The sequence below is a fragment of the Electrona antarctica genome, assembly GCF_951216825.1.
Source record: "Electrona antarctica genome assembly, contig: scaffold_25, whole genome shotgun sequence".
Classification (NCBI taxonomy): domain Eukaryota; kingdom Metazoa; phylum Chordata; class Actinopteri; order Myctophiformes; family Myctophidae; genus Electrona; species Electrona antarctica.
In genome coordinates this window covers 2,996,664-3,014,881 of record NW_027637034.1, presented here as the reverse complement: position 1 = coordinate 3,014,881, position 18,218 = coordinate 2,996,664, and the positions used below count along the sequence as shown (strand labels likewise).

The 18,218-nt window shown below is 44.0% G+C and overlaps 1 protein-coding gene across 1 annotated transcript in view; it reads left to right on the top strand.

Moving 5' to 3' along the window:
* Positions 1–3,425: 3,425 nt before the first annotated feature.
* Positions 3,426–18,218, top strand: part of LOC306919403 (uncharacterized protein) — a gene marked incomplete at its 3' end in the record, with an annotated part of 28,512 nt that continues 13,719 nt past the window's right edge. Inside the window, exons 1-3 of the mRNA XM_079532191.1 lie at positions 3,426–3,565; positions 6,641–6,737; positions 9,849–10,100. Coding sequence (XP_079388317.1) covers positions 6,668–6,737; positions 9,849–10,100 — 322 coding nt within the window. The 5' untranslated portion in view covers positions 3,426–3,565; positions 6,641–6,667. The remainder of the gene's footprint in view (positions 3,566–6,640; positions 6,738–9,848; positions 10,101–18,218) is intronic.

Genomic DNA, 18,218 nt, shown 5'->3' with positions numbered 1-18,218 from the left:
TGTAGACACAAGTACAGTTTAACCTAGGGTAGTTAAACTGATGTGACATTCCAAATATTATCAAAGTATTCTGAGGCACCCCTAGACTTGTGTCAAGGCACCTTGGGTGTCATAGCATCCACTTTAAGCCCTGATAGACTGTAGTGTAGGCTGTCACTGTTGGTTGGAAACCCTGTGACGGGCTTGGAAAACAGCAACTGAGGCTTTGGGAGAAGGCTTTTAAGAACAGCAGGTAGATGATGATATAGGAGGAAGAGTGGGTGGACATTAGACAGTCTTTGATGGACAGCAGGTGATGATGATATAGGAGGAAGAGTGGGGTGGATGTGACGTACCCAAATGTGTAGTCACATTTTTGTTTTATTATATAAGTGTTTTTGTATTTTGAATAGCCTTATTGGGTAACACTTTATATTAAGGTCGCCTTTATAATGCATTATAAGCTCATTTATAATTTATTATAATGTGCTTATGAGGCATTATAAATACACGTTATAAATGTTTGTAATCATATATAACAACTTATAACCACGTTTATAACATATTATAAGTGCTGGTCATAATGCATTATTATGCTCAGTGGAACAGCACATTATAACTATTATAACTTAGATGGTTATAAAGGCACAGGAGTGCTGTAATGTCTGTGTTATAATGCATTATAACCAAGTCATGCAGCGACAGACCAACTGTTGTGCGCAGCAGCTTCATCAACAGCATTTTACATCCCATTCTGATGACGCCTGTGCGAAGAAAGTGATCCACGAAAAGGCGGCACGTCTCCTCATCGACACAGTGAGGAGCAAAGGAACCGCTGCAAGTTTAAAACTGATATTCATTCTACGAGAAACCAACCCATTCCTCTCTGAGGATCTTGGGTTGATGTGAAACTAGTTGGACACACTAGTAAACGAGCAATGGCAGGTGCAGTGCAGTGCCTTGCTCAAGGACATGTCATTTTGCATTTTTGCACTGCTGTTTTTCTATCCTTCCAGGACCTTTTGTACTGCTGTTTTTCTATCCTACCAGGACCTTTTGCACTGCTGTTTTTCTATAATACCAGGACCTTTTGCACTGCTGTCTTTTCTATCCTACCAGTAGTACCAGGACCTAAACTGTATAGTTAGTACTTCTGGTTTATAAATAATAAAACCTCTGTAAAACATTTGTTGGTTTTCTGATACATATTTAATCATATTCATTATATCTTCATACAATGGAAATAACTCATATTTTAATTGCATTTTAGCATTTTATTCAGATATTGGTAGCATTCAATGCTGTATAACCTGTAGAGATGTGATGTGTGGTGCTGTTGTCTTGCAGTTGCCATGCAGGATTGCAGGCTTTATACTGTATTTGAAAGAGTAGCACATCCTCTCCACAGCTAAATTACTTCTGAATTGGGAAGTTCTAGGTCCGTGGAGGAATTTGTATATTTTCACATTTGCTTCTAATGTGAATTAGCAAAAGTAGAGTCAAATAAATGCAAATGTACAACCAGCCCTAACATTCTTAAAAACTTCTTAAAAATGTGCACTACTTGAAATGTAATCGGGTCAAGTTGACAGTCCTAGTGAGTGATGAAATGTAGTGTAGCCTACATAAATCGCTTCAAGTTGGTTTGGACTATTTGTCATGTTGTAAAAGGTTTAAAGGTTTTGACTATTAGTCTAATTATATAAAAGGTTTGGACTATTTCTCTTTGTTACAAGGTTTAGACTAGGCCTATTAGTACCGTACATAAAAATGTTTTAATCTAGTCTACTTATATAAAAGTTTGTATTCTATTAGTCTAGTTATATAAAAGTTTTTTATTCTATTAATCTAGTTATATAAAAGGTTTGGACTATTAGTCTAGTTATATAAAATATTTGGACTGAAAGGCTTGGACTGGATGGCCACCACACACAATAACACACAATTTGGAACGAACTTCAGTTTAATTCATAAATATGTAGGCCTATTTAAAAATGTTAAACCATCGACAATGGTGTGTGTATAAACCAGGTCCGGCGCCACGAGGGGTCAAAGGGGGTACTTGACCCCTCAACCCGACCTCCTTGACCCCTAAAAAAAAAAAAAAAAAAGGAATTTAACACATGTTAATTCGGATCAACTGAATGTATGTGTCTGACATATGATTGTCTGCCATTGGGGGGGAGGGTGCTATTGATGCAGTGGATCAGGGCAAGTGGCAAAGTGGGCTGTGGACTATTGTGGACACGCTGAAGAATGTATTCTCTGAGCACAGACTCAGTTCACTTAATGCGGTCTGCAGGTTAATATCAGAATACTGATATGTTATTGATTTCAGCTGTTACAATTCCAAACATGCAAACATGACCCACTTTAATTACTTCAGTCTATATTAGTAGCTTAATGACTAGTACTAGCCTTTTTTATGTCCAATATTTGCATTTCAGTTCATAATCATAAAGTTAACATAACATATAAATGTATTTGAAATTAAATAAATATTACTTTTCCGGATTCCAATTAAAAAATAGGTGAAAATAATTCAGGATTCCAATTTAAAAAAATAGCAAAAAAGCAGATCTACAAGCTCAAAATGCATCGCACTGCGACACGTTTTGAGCCCTTAGATCAGCTACTTTTGACTATATGCATTGTGGCCCTCTGGAGTGAGTTTGAAATATAGTGGCCCTCTCCATCATCAAAGTTGCCCACCCCTGCCCTATCCAATGTTGTTTTGTAGCCTACTGTGATGTTGGCAAATGGCAAGAATAGCACAGTAAAGATGATATTAATCTAATATGATGTGTGTAGTTCTTTATAGATCTAGCCTCTTAATTTGTATCTCAAAGTGCACCAGATTGAAGCATTTTCATCGCAAATTTAAAGACAAATCTGGAGCCCAGGGGGGGTAGCCCCCCCGGACCCCCCCTGGCGGGGCAGTGCTATCATTCCAATATTGCATATGACCAGCTGAGTCATAGAACTGACACTGCCTGCTTGATTTAGCAACACAATATGTTTTTTTTTTAAATATCATATTAAAAAAAATCTCAATTGACCCCTCAGTCATTTTATCCTGGCGCCGGGCCTGGTATAAACAGAGTTACTGTATCATTTCATAGAGGTGTATAAAAATAAATAATAACTTAATTTACCTCAGAAACTTCAAGCAATGGACCTTGGATATGGATTCCACTTTGTTAATCTGTTCAAAATGCTAATCTAATGAAACCATGGATACTTCTACTGTATACTGCATGAAGTAGGCCTACAGAAGAAAGGAGGGAATGGAAAGAACTGGATTAGCTGGAGTAAGAATAAAGGGAAAATGCTGCAGTATTACGGTATACCATGGCTCCCCCTACTGACAGTTTATGGTACGTACGCTCCAGTACTAGTGCGCATGTGCACACCCTTGTAGGGCAGCTGCCGCTAAAATCCACAGTATAAGCCTGGTTTGTTGAAACAGCACGTCGTCTCACTGTTGACACTTTAATATACCAAGAAAACTAAATCGTTTCGTGGAAACAGTCGTCGTTAAGCAGCAGGAGGACGTTTGTTCTGCTCAACCACTGAAACACAGCAGGTAAGATGAAGTTTGAACTGATTCACGTTGTGTTTCATCCGTTTGTCTTTATTGACTCATCTCTAGATGGAGGAGTCGTATTGTTCTTATATCTGCTTGCTTGTTAATACATGCTATAAGTAAACAACCAGTAGTTGTACTAGTAGCAGCAGCAGCAGCAATAATATAGGCTACATTGTTTGGTTGCATCTGCCACTATTATTAATGTAAGGTTCCTACCGGTTACGTCAGTGTGTCCTAGTATTTCAGTGGTTATTGTATAGACTTGAGCAAAGATGGAAAGAGATTCACAGATTCGCAACAGATTCGCTCTTCCGGGCTCAATAGCTCAGGAATGAAACATTCCTAAATCACAAAAAATCTCATTCTTATCCTGATTAGATAAAGAACAAACTACAACTTGATTTGAATCCCAAAAAGCCAACCTCCGAGTTTAATAGATTATATGCATCTCAGCAGACGGTAAAATGAGCGGTTAGGGACCGTCTACAAAGTGCAACACCGAAAGTGAAAATATTCAATAACTTTATTTATATGCAGAGTATTACCACCAAATTTACATCACACGTCAATGGAGTACTTATGATTGTACTACAGCATTTATTTGCGAAAATAAAAAAAGAAAATCTAAAACTCCATTTCAGGTGCTTTTCTCTCGGAATTCGTATGGCCTACAGTCCAGAGGCCTACGCAACAAAATAATTACACAAGTTGGCCTCATGGTGGCGCTATAACAGACGACTTTACGTTTTGGCCTATAACTCTTGAACCATAGGTCGTAGAATAAAGAAATCGGTAACACTTGCTGACTATACGGAAAGTCAGCAAGAAAACATTACCTCATAGAGGCTACTATCATTAGTTAACCATGTTCCATTCGATTTCGAATGGATGCCTTGGCCTGGAAGAGAGGTCATCAGGTGGTCGCCAAACTTCTTAGAGTGTTTCAACCCTCAACCACTACACTCTCCAGTTGGCGGGTCAGCAGTGATTGGCCAAGTCACTGCCCCTCTCCTCCAGGCTTCCAGCTATAGACAAGTCCACGGAGGGGCACCCTGCACGCAGACATCACCGAGGCGCAACCAGCACCGGGACAGAGAGCCACACCCGGCCAACAGGGAAGTGCAAAAAACCTGCCGGCCAGGTGCAGCAAACCAGCGCTGTAATAGTTAATTACTATAATAGCGTGATAGTGTAATTAGTGTAATAGTATAATAGTGTTAGAGTGTAATTAGGGTAATAGTGTAATATTAAAATATGGTAATAGTGTAATCAGTGTAATAGTGTAATTAGTGCAACTGCAACCCTTATTATGAAAACCTGCAAACCCTGTCCGTCCATCGGTTGGTCGGTCGGTCACGCCTCCATATATGGTCATGTCTCGTGATTTTGGTTAATTTATATCATACATTCTTTATCAATAACTTACCTCTTATGCATTGTAGCACCATGATGATCCCCATCGCCACTAGGGGGCTCCCCCTGGTCTTACTACAGAACTTAGTGTGGTAAAGTTTAATTTTGGTGAATTTGTATGTGGAATCTTGCTCAATAACTTACATCCTATTAAGTGTAGCTCCATGAAAATCCCTATCACCACTTTGGGGCTGCCCCTGGTCTTACTACAGCACTTAGTTTGGTGAAATATAAATGTTTGTAATTTTGTTGATTTATTATTTTACGTGTAGTAAGACCAGGGGGAGCCCAATAGTGGCGATGATCAAAATTCCCAAACAATTACAAAAACATTTATTTTTACCAAATGTGCTGTAGTATGACCAGGGGGAGCCCCCTAGTGGTGATAGGGATTATCATGGTGCTACAATGTGTAAGAGGTAAGCTATTGATAAGAAGTGACGATAAAAATTAACCAAAATCACGAGACGTTTTCATAGTAATCTGCGACCTATAGTCGCATTTACACTAATTACACTATAACACTAATTACACTATTACATTTATTACACTATTACACTAAGTACACTATTACCCTAATTATACTATTACAGCTATTACACTAACCCTACCCGCCTATGAGCACTCATCCTGGGCACAGATTTGGCCAAAATGGGTCAGTCCAAAAATGACCCATAAAGCACCAGGGCGACCTCCGGAGAGACCCCTACCCGCCTTTGAGCACTCATCGTGGCCATATAATTGAGGAAATTGGCCCATGGGGAGTCAGGACAACCAGGGACGACCTCCAGAGAGACCGAGTCTGCTCACTAACCCTACCCGCGGCACCCGCCTATGAGCACTCATCGTGGGCATATATTTGGCTGATAAAAGTAGATCTATAAATTAAACCATGAAAGCCATGACACATGGTTAACTCGATGAAGTAATGTTTAACTAATGCTTAACTAATGTATTACTTAAGGGTTAGTTCATCATTATTTCCATATAGTCAGCAAGTGTTACCGAAACCTTTTTTCTACGACCTACGGTTCAAGAGTTATAGGCCAAAACGTAAAGTCTGCTGTTATAGCGCCACCATGTGGCCAACTTTGGCCTCAGGTTGGCCTCTGGACTGTAGGCCATACGACTTCAGAGAGAAAAGTATACCTGAAATGGAGTTTTAGAGGTTCCTATTCAAGTCAATGCACCAACCATTGAAATCTTACCAACAAAACATTCTGTATTATTGTGTGTCATTCAGGTAATGCATGCCATTGAAAATTGTTTTCCTGTCTTGTTCATGATCTGCAAAATTAGCCTCAAACCCACTTTAACAATGAGTGCTGCCTGATGGAGGTGATTTCAGGCTATTCCACTATGACTCGCGTCCGCTTTTGTTATCCATCTTGTAAGCGTTGTAAGCGTTAATGCTACCAAGCTAAAATAAGGCCAATCCTTGCTCTAGAAAACGCCAATGTTCCAATCGCAATCACCAGATAATCAGAAATGACCTCTGAACATCGGATAATAGTTCAAAACCACAGACAGTGGCGTTTTTGAGCGTTTCTGAGTGTGCGTGTGCATGTAAACTTAAGTTAAGCATGATTTCTTCACTAATAGTAATACATGAATCCCATAATATCACGATTCTTATTCTCCTGATTCACTTGATTTCAGACCAGTGTGTGGAGTCCAGACTGAAAAATGAACTCTCCAGACTTAGCCAAGGATATTTATATTAAACAGGAGGAACCTGAAGACCACCCACACATCAGTAAGTTTCATGTGCTCTTCCTTTCTTTAATATTTTCTGTTCTTTAGGTCTGCCACAATGTCTTCCGCTGTCATCCACAGCAATTGAGAAGAAAAGGGTCCCACACACTGGCCCTCATTTATCAATCGAGTGTAAAATCTGCCCCAAATTCGAGTGTAGGATTCGTAGTACACCCACGTCGAGTCGGCATTTACAAAGTGATCGCAGACAGCTGTTTCTTCCTTAATTTCGTTCCGACGTTAATAAATGTGACGGCTGAAATCTATCTGGCACGCCCTATAAAATCTAGCCTCGCCCTCGTTTTTGCGACATGAACAACTGCAATACGACCTGGAAACCATGGTTACAGGGGAAAAAAAGTTTCACCTGTCAAACGAAGTGCACTTTCTGACAATGCGCAGGATTCGTTTGAATCGCAGCAAAGCTTTCTGGTGTGAATGTCACCTAAGTTGCCTTGCTGCCCCCTCCCATACACACACACAGACGCACGCAACTTGTTGTATCTTAAATAAATAAACCTGCATGAATTAAATAAAGCTGTAGGACTACCCTGTCTGTTTCTCCTCTCGCTTCGCTTCCCTTGCTGCCGCCTCACCCCCCGCACGCACGCATGCACACACATATCGCAATTTGCAAGCAACTGTCGCTGTGTTGTTAGTTGTATATTAAATTATTAAAGTCTTTATTCATTTAATATACAACAAGATATATTAGTGAACGAAAACCTGAACCTGTGAACCATGAATTATATAACAAATAGGCACGCACACACGCTGCAGTTTTGCAAGGTGCATCTCCTGTCCTGTCTGTCTCTCTCTATCACTGTGGTCCGTCCGTGACACCGTGACCAATTGACCATGCACGTCCGACAGTCTATTTAAATTGCCTCGCTGTCAACTGTCAATTATATGAATATTGCAGCCAAACCCGTAGCCTCATGTGGCACTGGACATTGGTGGTGGTATGGTGGGCTGCAGGCTGGCTTAGGCTATACTATCTCCGATGCGTTCCCACTTGCGCTGGCACGGCACATTTGGCATTCGAGCGACGCGTCGGGTTTATTAAACGAGGAGGAGATTGCACATACTGTAACTCCAGAAAGACATCGGCCTGCTGTAGATTCGGCTACAGTAGGCTACCCAAGTTGGGACTCTCCGCAGCTGCAGCGCTGCACTATACTATCCAACGTCCCGTCATGGAAATATTTCAGCACAGACAGCCCAAATCCTCACATAGTATGCGCTCATCATGCAAAACACTGTTTAAATGGCTTACGCATCTAACTTGCAACATTGTTTTTAAATGCGCGATTTTAATTGCTTGCTTGTAAAGTTGGAAATCTCCTACTAATTTCATATGACACAAAGACACATCGTTGATGTATTCCTTTACTTTTTTTTTCTTTTTTACATTTAGCCCATATACATACAGTTTTATATAAACATTGTAGGAGTGAATACATATGTTTCGATGCCTGTGACAGCCTCTCAGCTGGTCAAACAATGCTGCTCCGCTGTTCTACGACAGAAAAACAGGTGAGGACAAAGCGTACGACAGCTCCCGACCAGACGTGAGTTTTGTCTTGGCACAAGATCAAAATCAAACGTTGGCGCAAATGGTAAATGCCGAAAATTGCGGTAATTTCGGCGTACACCCATATTTTGGCGTACGCACGGTTGATAAATGAGGGCCACTGTCTTCACTTATAGAGCAGTAGTTTTATTCAGATGACAACGTTTCGGGGAAATTGGACCGTGCGGTACTAGGTTTGAGCTCTTCATTGGCCATTGATTTTGTTAAATTTAGGTCAAAAAGATGATAAAAACACGGAAAAACACGAAAATGATGGGCGCTATGTGGGCCCTGCAAAATATACCGGCCCAGGGGCCCTGGTGGGGGTTAATCCGTCCCTGTTCGCATGGTTACCGGCTCCGACGCACCTGTCCTTGTAGCTGTGCACGAGGCCTTTTCTCTACAATCCACAGCAATTGGAAACGCAGCAGAGAACTTTATCAATGTGTTCAATTCATAAACTACGCAGTCAGTGAAATCTATGGTGTTAAAATGATGCTTCTAATAGTTAGGACTTGAGGGTAACGTGGATGCGTGTGTGTGTGTGTGTGTGTGTGTGTGTGTGTGTGTGTGTGTGTGTGTGTGTGTGTGTGTGTGTGTGTGTGTGTGTGTGTGTGTGTGTGTGTGTGTGTGTGTGTGTGTGTGTGTGTGTGTGTGTGTGTGTGTGTGCCCGCCCATTCGTCACGCACTGACTGTTCTGGAGACAGAAGCGCAAAATGATCCTTAGTAGGCCTATACAATCTGTACTCCTAGAGATTAGGCTATCCGATCAAAATTTTTATGCTACTATGCACATGTCAGCTATACAGTTTATAGATCATGCTTAAGCATGTGTTTAAACAAGATGAAGAAAGTCTCCAGCACTTGGATCCCTGCACACAGTGACATCCCTCCATGTTTACGCACAGACAGAGAGAATGCTCTGTACACTGCAGTGTTTTTACGTGTTTCCTTCAGCAAATTGATTAATGTGCTTATCTGACCATATTTCGATAAGGGCTTCGGTCTCCTCATTCGATCACGTCTATTCACGGTAAAGGGGACATATCGCTGTGTAAAATATCCCTTCTCCGTCTCCAACTTTACTCCTCATTCATCCGCCAGACCGCCACATTGTTTGCTTCATTTCCTTTATTTGATGCGATTGCATTCCCACCTGCACCGAATCGAAATCAAGTGTGATTGGAAGTGAAGCGAAACCCCCGTTTTTTTGGCGGAGTAGAATGCGGTTCTTTGATGCGCATTAGGATTCGAATGAGACTTCAAACGAAGCACACTTTCCGACAATGTGCAGCAGGATTCGTTTTAAACGCAGTAAAGCTTTCTGGTGTGAAGGCGACCTAAGTTGTAGCTTGCGGATGCAATTTACAATCGTATGTTCAGCAAGAGTTCTGCCCTAAAATGTCAATTTAATTTTCTTTGGTAAGGTTAATAGAGTTGGGATTAGGTATTGCCTTTACCTTCTGCAGATATTAATGTTATATTCTCCACTAGGGTTCAAGTTCATAGGAAAGTCATTATTCAATTCTTTCATTTCAGACCAGTGTGTGGAGTCCAGACTGCAGGTGAAGATGAACTCTCCAGACTCAGCCAAGGATATTTCTATTAAACACGAGGAACCTGAAGACATCTCTATTAAACAGGAGGAACCTGAAGACATCTCTATTAAACAGGAGGAACCTGAAGACATCTCTATTAAACAGGAGGAACCTGAAGACATCTCTATTAAACACGAGGAAACTGAAGACATCTCTATTAAACAGGAGGAACCTGAAGACCACCCAGACCATAGTATGTATTTTCACTATACGATAATCTTGGCAAAAACAAATCGGGACAATGATAATATCTGGATAAAATAGGAACAAGAAACAAGTCCCCATGACTTTTTTTGTGTAATCCTTTTGGCCTAAATGTTTACTGTACCTTAATTACCCTAATCCAAAATTCGATGCTGCCCATATGATATATAGCCCATATGATATATAGCCCATAAGTCTTTGCGTTTTGTGTTTTGTGCATAATTCCCTTTTTGCTGTTTTGCCAGTTTTGTAAGAGAAACATGAAAACAAGCACAAATGGAAATGGCAGATCTGCAAGCTCACAGCGACACATTGTGAGGTTGTACATTGGCTATTTCGGCTATTTATTTGAAAAATAGAATAGTTCATTTTGTAACGTACCATAATATAATTGCTCTGTGAGGCATTGTGATGTTGTAGATTGGCTATTTCCAGCAAAGAGGTTTAGTAGTAGAATGAAAGGTCAAGTTTGAGTCAAGTATTGATGGTTTAAACAGTGACAGTACACATTAACATAAATCCAACACAACAGTAATGACAGCGCTGTCAAATAAGTCTATGGTAGTCTATTTCAGTGTAATAGTCAAAATCCCCACGTATGGGAAAGCCCCTATATATGATGCCCAGGTCTTGTGACATCATGTGACGCCATCAGGGATGGAGATTCCTGATGTCATAGTAAATGTGACCTGCTGTCGCAATTAAGCCCATGGAGATCACATCAATACTGGCCAGCAACTCTACCTCTGACCTCAAACCATTAGATCACCATATATGGAACCTGTTCATACCTGTCCATATGTTGATCCTTCCCCATCCCTCTTCAATGTCTCACCCTTGACATTTAAACTCTAGACGGGCCTGCCCCAAAGTTATTAATGTAGCCGCGCAAATGAAGGCCCGGCCCTACATGGGCCCTCATCAAACCCTGTACACTCGTGATACTGCCCCCACTGCCGATGCTGTTGATCTGACCCCCCATGCCAAAGCACCAGCGCTCGCCCAGCAGTCTGCTGTCACCCAGGCGGATATGTTGATCTGACCCCCATTCCAAAGCACCAGCGCTCGCCCAGCAGTCTGCTGTCACCCAGGCGGATGCGTGCAAAGGGTGAGGTCGCTTCTCGCCCTTGGGCGTCTTACTGGTATTAAAGATAATTATTGTATTATAATATTATGGGGAACCCGTCAAACCACCTTACTGTTACTGAGAATAACGGTCTAATCATATCCATTATAATTATATAGATTGAATAATTTTATAGTCAGTAGTTTAATAAAAAAAATTAACATTGTTTGAATGCATTTTACAATAGTGACTGCATGATTAAGTAAAGTGATCCTTGATATTGTATTGGGTTGCCCTTTAAATGTTGTAGTTTGGGGTGCCAGACGGCTTTTCATCCGACAATATTTGAGGGTTAAATACCGTAACTCTCAGAACATGGGTGCATGTATTAAACCATGCACCCATAACTGTACAAATCACACCAAAAATGTAAATTCACAGCAATGGTTCACAGTCCAACAGAAAACTACACTGAGTCCTTATTTATAAATAATAAGTCACAGGATTTATTTATAAAGTTCAGTTCACTTCAGTCTGTTGTAAAAACCAGCAACTTAAATAGTTCCCTTTTGTTCAACAAACGCACAATAAATAAGCTGTTTAATAAACAGGTCACCTCTCAAATAATAAAGAAAGAAACAAAATAAATGTAGACATAAACCCACTCCCCAAATGCTCAGATCCTCCCTCTTCAAAAGACCAACATTGTTTGAGTCTATTACTCCACTCCACGGATGAATTCAAACAGTGAGTCTCCCCGCAGTGCCATGGCTTAGTGACAGGTCCTTGGTTTGGCTGTCTGTGCCTCTCGTTGCATTGTTCACCGGCCGTGGCAAACGAGTAGCGCGCCGTGCAGATTTTGACCTGCCAACGCGAACACAGATCCCTTAGAAGGCGTTTTTAGAATCGTACTTAGTTTAGACCAGTCATTAGTCATACAACCTATCTCAAACCCTCACCCTAACCCTAACCTCCCACGGGGCATGAACTTTGAAAGCCAATTAGGATGGCATATGAAATGAAAACGTTTCAATACTGTGGTAGTGAAACGTACCAAACAGCTGAATATATTGAACACTTTCTGAAACCCCTGTCCATAAAACATGCCAGCTATATCAGGGACACTTATGACTTTGTTAATAAAATCAAAGCCATAACTGTACCACAAAATGCATTTTATATTGATAGTTTGTACACAAACATCGAAACAGAAGCGGGTTTACAGGCAGTGAAGGAAGTCTTTAATGTCTGGGAAGTCGATCTCTATACTGTGGTTGAAGAACTGTGGTTGAAGAACGCCATTGTCTGATTTGTCTCCACACACACACCACACATCGACGAGTTGCTGCGCAGACTGCTTGAAATTGTTTCCTTGGGGTCAAATAGAATCTCTGGATAAATTTTAAATTCAACATTTGATAGTTATAATTTTGTGATGAGAGAGAAATATTTTCCCAAATTCTTTTCCAATTGGTCGGCCGCTGCCAACTCTTTAAACGCCCAATGCACTCTCAATGGCAACAGCACAAACCCTGGCAAAACCGAACAAAAAACTCTCCGTCTCTTCAGATTAGGGGCTGAATAACCAGTTGCCCTCCCTGGTGGACACCAGGGGCAGACGGCCAACCTGGGCACGGAGTAATGAGGCGTGCTGGGGCGTCTGAGGCGTGCAGGGGCCTCAGCCGTCCGGGGGCCGGTGCGTGTACTTGGGCCTCACAGGATGGCCTCACAGTCAGTGGTTTGTTGTTCCAATTTATATCCACACGCAGGGGTTGGTAGGATGAGTTGGTCCCGTTCCAGGCTACGCCCCGTGCCCGTGGCCTTTCCACCATTGATTCTTGGATGTCGCTCGCGCGTGCGCCCGTGTGACTCGCCAGTGACTGTGTGGCCTCCTCCACCGGGTCCCCTGCAGGCTGTGGGGGCAGTGGGGTGTCCCATGCGCTCGGCATAGGATGGGGGGCCTGGGGCTGTAGGGCCGGTGGAGGAGGGAGCCCGAAGGTGTAGGTAACGGGGAAGTCAGGGATTGGAATATTTGGATTGACAACATTGGTTATCCTGATCTGGACGGGCGGAGCGCCTGGTTTCCCGGGCCTGTTGGGATCCTCCTTCAACCTCAGTTTTAAATCAAATTCTACATTGTTGTAAATGTAGGTCATTGTGTACTGTCCCAATGCCTTTGCGGCTGTGAGGCCTACGGCGAGGAGCGGGGAGATATTCAGAGCAGAGGCAACCATGTCTGGGAAGTCGATCTCTATACTGTGGTTGAAGAACGCCATTGTCTGATTTGTCTCCACACACAAATAGAATCTCTGGATAAATTTGAAATTCAACATTTGATAGTTATAATTTCGTGATATTTTCCCAAATTCTTTTCCAATTGGTAGGCCGCTGCCAACTCTTTAAATCGACATTCCAGACTCTAGAGACACCCATTGGCGGACATGTAGATTATTTTAACTTCTTATACAAATAAGATACAAAACCTTCAGATTTGGGAATCTTAGTTATGTAAAGTGGGTGAACAGGTAGAGCATTTCTCCACGGCACCTCATGTGCTCGAATAATTCTCTTACCTGTAAATAGAAGAAAAAATAGGTTGTTGGTAAACCATAGCTGTTCCTAAGGTCTTCAAATGATCTTAAACCCTCATTATTGAATATGTCGGAGAAAGTATGGATGCCACAACTGGACCAGGATGGAAAGACCAAGGGTTTGCGTTCTAAGCACAATGACATGTTTTTAAAAATTGGTGTATGTGTGTGCCATTTAACATTCCATTTTCCAATTTGTTCAGCTTGTTGCCATATATGAATAGAATGGGATATGATAGGGCCAAATCTTGATTGGCAGTATTTGCTCGATATGCGACTGAACAGAACTTAATTAAATTTGTAGGGTGTGACTATACTGCGTTCCATCATAAGCCATGGGATATTCTCTTCTTGGGAGAACCATTTCTCAAGTGAGCGGATGGCAAAATAAATATTATATAATTCTAAATTGGGTAATTCAAATCCAGCTTGTTGTTTACTCTGGTAAAGAATTGTATTCTTCAGTCTTGGTCGTTCCCCCTTCCAAATTAATTTTGTAACCAGGCCCTGTATTTGGCTCCAGTAACGGGGAGGGGTAGGTAATGGAAGCTGAGAGGAATTACACAGGATATTACTAAATACTTTAATGTGGTGGCGGCGTTAGATGCTTCGACTACTGCACGTGCGATGATGCTGTTGGATGATGCACGCTCGCCACTGGGGATCCGTATCAACGCCTGCTCGCCAGTTTTCCCGACCTCACCACGCCCACGTTCTCGTCAGCGGTGGCTAAGCATGGCGTGGAGCACCATATTACCACTGTGGGCCCCTCAGTCTACGCTCGGGCCCCTCAGTCTACGCTCGGGCCCGGCGCCTCGACTCGGCCAAACTGGCCAAACTGGCCAGAGAGGAGTTCTCCACTATGGAGCGCCTCGGCATTGTGCGGCGCTCGAACAGCCCGTGGGCTCCCCCCCCCCCCCCCCCGCTACATATGGTGACTAAGGCTGACGGGGGTTGGCTTCCCCGCTACATATGGTGACTAAGGCTGACGGGGGTTGGGCTTCCCCGCTACATATGGTGACTAAGGCTGACGGGGGTTGGGCTTCCCCGCTACATATGGTGACTAAGGCTGACGGGGGTTGGCTTCCCCGCTACATATGGTGACTAAGGCTGACGGGGGTTGGCTTCCCTGCTACATATGGTGACTAAGGCTGACGGGGGTTGGGCTTCCCCGCTACATATGGTGACTAAGGCTGACGGGGGTTGGGCTTCCCCGCTACATATGGTGACTAAGGCTGACGGGGGTTGGGCTTCCCCGCTACATATGGTGACTAAGGCTGACGGGGGTTGGCTTCCCCGCTACATATGGTGACTAAGGCTGACGGGGGTTGGCTTCCCCGCTACATATGGTGACTAAGGCTGACGGGGGTTGGGCTTCCCCGCTACATATGGTGACTAAGGCTGACGGGGGTTGGGCTTCCCCGCTACATATGGTGACTAAGGCTGACGGGGGTTGGCTTCCCCGCTACATATGGTGACTAAGGCTGACGGGGGTTGGGCTTCCCCGCTACATATGGTGACTAAGGCTGACGGGGGTTGGGCTTCCCCGCTACATATGGTGACTAAGGCTGACGGGGGTTGGCTTCCCCGCTACATATGGTGACTAAGGCTGACGGGGGTTGGGCTTCCCCGCTACATATGGTGACTAAGGCTGACGGGGGTTGGGCTTCCCCGCTACATATGGTGACTAAGGCTGACGGGGGTTGGCTTCCCCGCTACATATGGTGACTAAGGCTGACGGGGGTTGGCTTCCCCGCTACATATGGTGACTAAGGCTGACGGGGGTTGGGCTTCCCCGCTACATATGGTGACTAAGGCTGACGGGGGTTGGGCTTCCCCGCTACATATGGTGACTAAGGCTGACGGGGGTTGGCGCCCCTTCCCCGCTACATATGGTGACTAAGGCTGACGGGGGTTGGCGCCCCTTCCCCGCTACATATGGTGACTAAGGCTGACGGGGGTTGGCTTCCCCGCTACATATGGTGACTAAGGCTGACGGGGGTTGGCTTCCCCGCTACATATGGTGACTAAGGCTGACGGGGGTTGGCGCCCCTTCCCCGCTACATATGGTGACTAAGGCTGACGGGGGTTGGCGCCCCTGTGGTGATTTCCGTCGCCTGAACAACGCCACGACCCCCGACCGGTACCCCGTCCCGCACATTCAGGATTTTTCTGCCCACCTGGCGGTGGCCGTCATCTTCTCCAAGGTGGACCTGGTGCGTGGATATCACCAGGTGCCAGTGCATCCCCAAGACGTACCGAAGACGGCTGTCATCACCCCCTTTGGCCTTTTTGAATTCTTTTTGAATGCCATTTGGCCTCAGGGGGGCGGCGCAGGCCTTTGTCTTTTTGGATGACATTCTGATAGCGAGCGAGACACTTTAGGTTCCTGTTGGAAGGACGCCAGTTCACCGCATTCGTGGACCACAAACCACTGACTTTCTCCATGACGAAGACGTCAGAGCCATGGTCTGGGCGTCAGCAGCGTCAGCTCTCGGCGATCTCCGAGTTCACCACGGATATCCAACATGTGGCGGGGAAAGATAACCTGGTCGCCGACTGCCTGTCCCGGGCAGTTGCGGCATCCGTCCACTTGGGGATTGATTATGCCGCCATGGCGGCGGATCAGGCCACGGACACGGAAATGCAGGACTACCGGTCGGCTCCTACCGCACTGCAGCTGGAGGACGTGGTGTTCAACGCAGCCGACGCCACTCTCCTCTGCGATGTCTCCACTGGTCGACCGCGCCCCATGGTGCCTACTGCCTGGAGGCGCCGGGTTTTCGACAGTATTATTATTATATTTTGCACTTTCCAGCACTATTTTGTTGGTGAATTCTGGGGGGGCCTGTGTGGTGATCCACATATAGAGACTGGCAGAGACATTCACCAAAAGGGACATTGTGCCTTTAAGAGGATGATGAGGATGAAGGGCGCAGTTCAGACTAGTGTTTCCGGTTCCGGGTAAACTAGTAGTTGTGTGTTGTTATTGTTCTGACTCTGATGCTGCTGCAGTGTAATGCTATACGTTTGGGATTAAGTAAACTACCTCGACACAACTCCGTCTCCTGTCTCGCTGTTACTTACCCCACAACCCACTATTTTGAATTATACATATTTTCTTATGTCAGCGCTCCAGGCCAAACCATGCCGTTGTTTTTCACGAAATGTGGCAATATGTTAGAGGGCTATGTCACCCTGCTTAGACACAAAGCCCACAACCATTGGACAAAGGGTGGCACTGTAGCACTCAATTGAAAATCAGGCATAGCTCATGAACCACCAGCTGATGAACCACCAGTAATAATTACTAGGTAATTAGTACTAATAAATAGATAATAATTTAGACTACCTGATGTTGGTGTCCAGTTATCGGTGGTGGACAAAGTAGCCTACGTATGCTCAAGTATTCCTTTTAATGACAAATTAGTGAAATTACAAAGTACTTTTTCCATTTAATATCAATGCATCATGGATTCAAATTGTCAAAAGTGTGCAAATAGCTTATATATCTGTCTGTCTGTCTGTCTGTCTGTCTGTTGTCACAGCCCCTGTAGTTGGCTTACTAGGGCCTGTGTGTATTCCTATAGGCCTAGGTCTTTGCTTCCCACAGGTCCTGAGCAATTGCCAATCAATTGCCTGGCCAGTGGTCCCAGTGTGTTCTATATCTGTTGTATTGTGTTTTTATATGGACATAGTGTTGGGTGCTGGCACATATGCACACATGTCTAGCCTATTCCAGCCGGATCAAGCGTAGTATAGCCTAATACAGCCTGTACTAGGCTCTATTAGGCTGTACGAGACATTACTGTACTATAGCCTATGTAAAACTATTGGCCGTGCACCCAAACTCATGTAAAAACTATGGCCTGTATACACAGTGGTTCATCTCAAGCGTGAGGACCTACAGGGCTGACAAGAGCCTAGTACAGCCTAATGGAGCCTATTAGAGTCTAGTACAGACCCTATTCTAGCATTTCCCAACCAGATCCAGCCTAGTATAGCCATCTAACTGTGCGTGCGTGCGTGCGTGCGTGCGTGCGAGTAAAACATAGTCTAGTACAGCCGTACACCCTAGTCTAGTAGTCTAGCCTATTCCAGCTGGAGAAACACCAGAAAAGGCTTTGGTCAGGCTCTGCCAGTGGACCTAATTAGCCTAAGTCCCCTCACCTGCAGAATTCCCAGCCTCTGCCTCAGCCAATTGATTGCCATGGCAACCTCACACCTGCCTGATTGATTACTTAACCAGTACACTTTTCACTATTCTGACACAGGCAGACAGGCAGATACAGAGATCTCCATATACATTATGAGTCCAATAAGTACACAAGTGGTTCTCAAATGTTTTATTTGTAAGCACCCCCTTAACTCTGAGAGGGTACGAATGGAACCAAATGGAAGCTAACGGGTGTAAGGGTCCATTTGGTTCCATGTGTACACTCTCAGAGTT